The sequence below is a fragment of the Tarenaya hassleriana genome, unplaced genomic scaffold, assembly GCF_000463585.1.
Source record: "Tarenaya hassleriana unplaced genomic scaffold, ASM46358v1 Cleome33, whole genome shotgun sequence".
Classification (NCBI taxonomy): domain Eukaryota; kingdom Viridiplantae; phylum Streptophyta; class Magnoliopsida; order Brassicales; family Cleomaceae; genus Tarenaya; species Tarenaya hassleriana.
In genome coordinates, this window is record NW_010966459.1 from 1,205,492 (window position 1) to 1,209,203 (window position 3,712).

Sequence of the window (3,712 nt, forward strand, 5' to 3'; positions counted from 1 at the left end):
CTCGTCTCTCTCTCTCTCTCTCTCTCTCTCTCTCTCTCTCTCTCTCTCTCTCTCTCTCTCTCTCTCTGAACTTCTCCTCGTTGTGGCAGTAGAACAAGGACCAAGGTCTCTGAGGAAAAGGTCTTGCGGGTTTTATAGATAATGCTAAGGCGGTTCGGTTAACGTGAGATGATGTTTATACTAAAAAAAAATAAAAGAACGAAAAAAAAGATTGGATCTTTGATTTAAAAAATAAAAGGAAACATCAGCACAGAGAGAGCAAGAGCCCTAATTGTCTCTCTTAATTTATGTTTTAACAAACCTGAAACATCAAATAAGATTAAGAGCCAACAAGAATCCATATTTCCAAACACAAGTAATCAGATGTCTAAAAAGGAAACATAACAAGATCCATCATTAATCATCAAATCTGAAACCCTCAAAGCATAAGATGATGATGATGTAACTACCAAGGCCTCCTTCCACCAAAAGGATTAGTATTTGACCTCATGCCGAAGCCACCTCGTCCTCCCCCCCTTGATCGGAAGTTTCTTCCTGAACCCCCGGAAGAAGAGGCAGATCTGGCAAGGTCAGATAAAGAGGGAGGAACAACTTGGCCAGCTTCATGGAGGATCTTGATGAGTTCTCTTGCAAACCTTGCATTGTCATGCGTGAAGAAGGTGAAAGCCATTCCCTTTGCTCCCGCACGTCCGGTTCTTCCTATCCTGTGTATGTAATCCTCAAGGCTTGTCGGAAAATCATAGTTTATCACACACTTTATGTCCTTCACATCTACAAAAAAAGAAAGACAACCAACCCAGTTCAGAAATCAAACCCCATTGATGATGATGCTGATGCTGATGATCATCAACTCTTCTTCAATAATGCAAGCGTGAGGAGAGCCGGAAAAAACCGAAACGACTAGAAAAGAAAAACTACAAAGAAAGGTCTTGGACATATGACTTAATGAATCAGTTAGCCTATTAATTAACCTTAGGATAGGATAGAAACAAACCCCCCTTATCCCTACATCTGCAAGATCCGAAAGATCAAAACACTAAGATTAACACATTTGTCAAGTAAATGTGCCCACCTTAACTTTTGCAGGGATAAGGAGCAGCCATACCCCACTATATATGCATGCTGACGAGTCAACCAGGCTGCCCAGAAAAAACCAACCAGGCTCCATGACCAGAGAGATGGGTCCGGAACAAAACCGCTTCAACCTCCCTACTTAAGACACTTGTGACATAGACGGCCTTTCACAACAGAAACCAAGAAACAAGGCATAATCTCCAGACTGATACCGCAGCACTTTTCACAAACTGCTGTCCCGGTGTCCATGTCACACGAAGCTGCAGCTCCAACTACTAGAAAGGAAACTTCTAAGAAATAGCAATATACCCTTCACCCTTTAAAACAGCCCTAACCCAGCTAGTCACGTAAATAAAAAACAGCCATAATCGGACCACATTCACAAGTTTGTATCTTTTCTAAACCATAGGAAATCAAGGAAAGCAGCCAGGCGACTCGTTTGACCCCAGAAATGAATAGTCTAGACCTCCTAGCATACAGTTATCCTACCAAGACCCCTTGCAGCAACATCGGTAGCAGTCATTATAGGGCTCCTGCCGCTCTTAAATTCAGACAAGACCCGATCTCTTTCTGACTGGGTCTTATCACCATGTATGGCCAGAGCTGGCCATCCATCCATTCTCAGTTGCTTAGTGACCTGATCACACCCTTTCTTTGTCTCCACGAAAATTAATATTTTACTCCCATCCATTAACTGTTTAAGCAGTTTAATGAGCCTACAATAGGGAAAAAATTGTCAGCATATCAGCAGAACAAAGCTGTGGGCACATAACCTCAAATTTGTTTCTCCCGGGTTACAGAACCTGATGTACTTCTCTGATGCAGGTACAATCTCGATAATTTGGTTAATAGACTGATTAGCTTTAAGGTCCGCCGATCCAATAATGACCTAAGTATCAAGTATCAACAATTGCTTTCAGCACAACATAAACAACCTCTACTTTATACACTGAATATATATTGAATTCCTAGAAGGTAGTAGTGGTAGTAGTAGTAGAAGTAGTGTTGTAATGACCTTATATGGATCTCGTAGAAATTGCCTGGCCAGAGATTCAACCTCCCGTGGCCATGTCGCACTCCAAAGCAATGTCTGCCTATCAGGTCGGATCTGTAAAGAAAAAGATACAACCCCACTTGAAACCAGGAATTTTTTTCTATTTAACGAGTGAGCCACAGTCGAGCACAGTATAACTTTTCAGATATAGAAAACCTTCATATGCGAGCATCACACGAAAGCTTTCAAGGAAGAGGAAACATGCCTGAGAAATGATCTTTCTTATTTGAGGCTCAAACCCCATATCTAACATCCTATCAGCCTCGTCCAAGACAAGGTAGGTCACTCTCCTCAAATTTGTATGTCGGGCTTCCAACATATCAATCAAACGACCAGGGGTGGCAATGACAATTTCAACACCTGTTACAACAATCATCAATGCATGAGTTTCTTGTCCCTTTCAGGACCAAACCTTATGGAAAACTAGAATATCATTGGAACACTGTACCTCTTCTAAGATCCCGAATCTGAGGACCTTTAGGAGCACCACCATAGATACAAGTACTTCTGACACCAGACCGGAGCCCAAATTTTTTTGATTCCTCTTGGATTTGAACAGCCAATTCTCTTGTAGGAGCTAACGCCAATACTATTGGACCATCATCTTGAGCTAAACTCACAAATGAGATACTTTTAAGTAAGAATATGATTGGAGAAAGATAGAAAGAAAACCCGTGAATCATAGACAAAGGTTGTCGCTGCTCACTCACCCAATCTTGGCTGTGCACTTACATGTACCAGAGCTGGTAACAAGTAAGCCAGAGTCTTACCAGACCCGGTCTCAGCAATACCGATTAAATCTCTACCCTTTAATGCCATCGGCCATCCTTGAGCTTGTATCGGTGTCGGCTCAGTGAAGCCCAATCTCGCAATCACTTCAAGGATATGATCTAACAAACAGATGGTAGAAGTGAAATCAGTCAAAAGAGCTCAAGCACCTGTAACCAAGAATACTCAATCCAGCAATCCCCACATATCCGAATGAACGACCATAGAAGATTGCAAGCGATTCAACTCTAAAACATAACTAAAATGTGAAAACCAAACGAAACCCACTCGAGCTCAAGAACATCCGGAGCAACTTCAACTTTCAAGAGACAAGACGTCAGATTACATCTAACATATTCAGAACATGAACCAAAAGAACACTTCATCCGTACCTGGAAAATTAGCCTCTTGGAACATTCTGATAGGCTTAGGAACATCGCGCCCTTCAACAGATATATCACGGCTGCTTCTGTACATTGCAACATCCTGCTCTGTCATCGCCTGCACAGATGGGCACTCGACATAAAAATTCTTCTCGAAAGGGACGAGATTCCCAAAATTCTGCCTGGGAAGAGAAACGTTATCCAGCTCTCCGTGATTCGATCCACCACGTCTTCCCCATCCCCCACCACCGCCACCAGCGCCCCTTCTATCGCCGTAATGACCATGGGCGATCCTTCCGCCGCCGTGGCCGATGGCGAAGCCACCAGTCGGCGGCTGAAAAGTTGAGTAGCCACCGACGGCGGAACCTTCCCCTCCACCGCCTCCGTGCCAAAAAGGTCCGCCGCGACCGTATGACGCGGAGCCCATGATCGG

At 43.5% G+C, this 3,712-nt stretch overlaps 1 protein-coding gene across 2 annotated transcripts in view; it reads right to left on the reverse strand.

Moving 5' to 3' along the window:
* Positions 1-196: 196 nt before the first annotated feature.
* LOC104821489 (DEAD-box ATP-dependent RNA helicase 30) overlaps positions 197-3,712 on the reverse strand; it is a 4,279-nt gene continuing 763 nt past the window's right edge. Inside the window, exons 3-10 of one of the 2 annotated variants that reach the window (XM_010552394.2) lie at positions 3,289-3,712; positions 2,839-3,018; positions 2,577-2,738; positions 2,334-2,488; positions 2,090-2,182; positions 1,878-1,963; positions 1,564-1,790; positions 197-771 (exon numbers count right to left, since the gene is read on the reverse strand). In XM_010552394.2, coding sequence (XP_010550696.1) covers positions 446-771; positions 1,564-1,790; positions 1,878-1,963; positions 2,090-2,182; positions 2,334-2,488; positions 2,577-2,738; positions 2,839-3,018; positions 3,289-3,712 — 1,653 coding nt within the window. In that variant the 3' untranslated portion in view covers positions 197-445. Of the gene's footprint in view, positions 772-1,072; positions 1,791-1,877; positions 1,964-2,089; positions 2,183-2,333; positions 2,489-2,576; positions 2,739-2,838; positions 3,019-3,288 lie in introns of both variants that reach the window. The other variant, XR_773085.2, reaches the window with a different exon arrangement.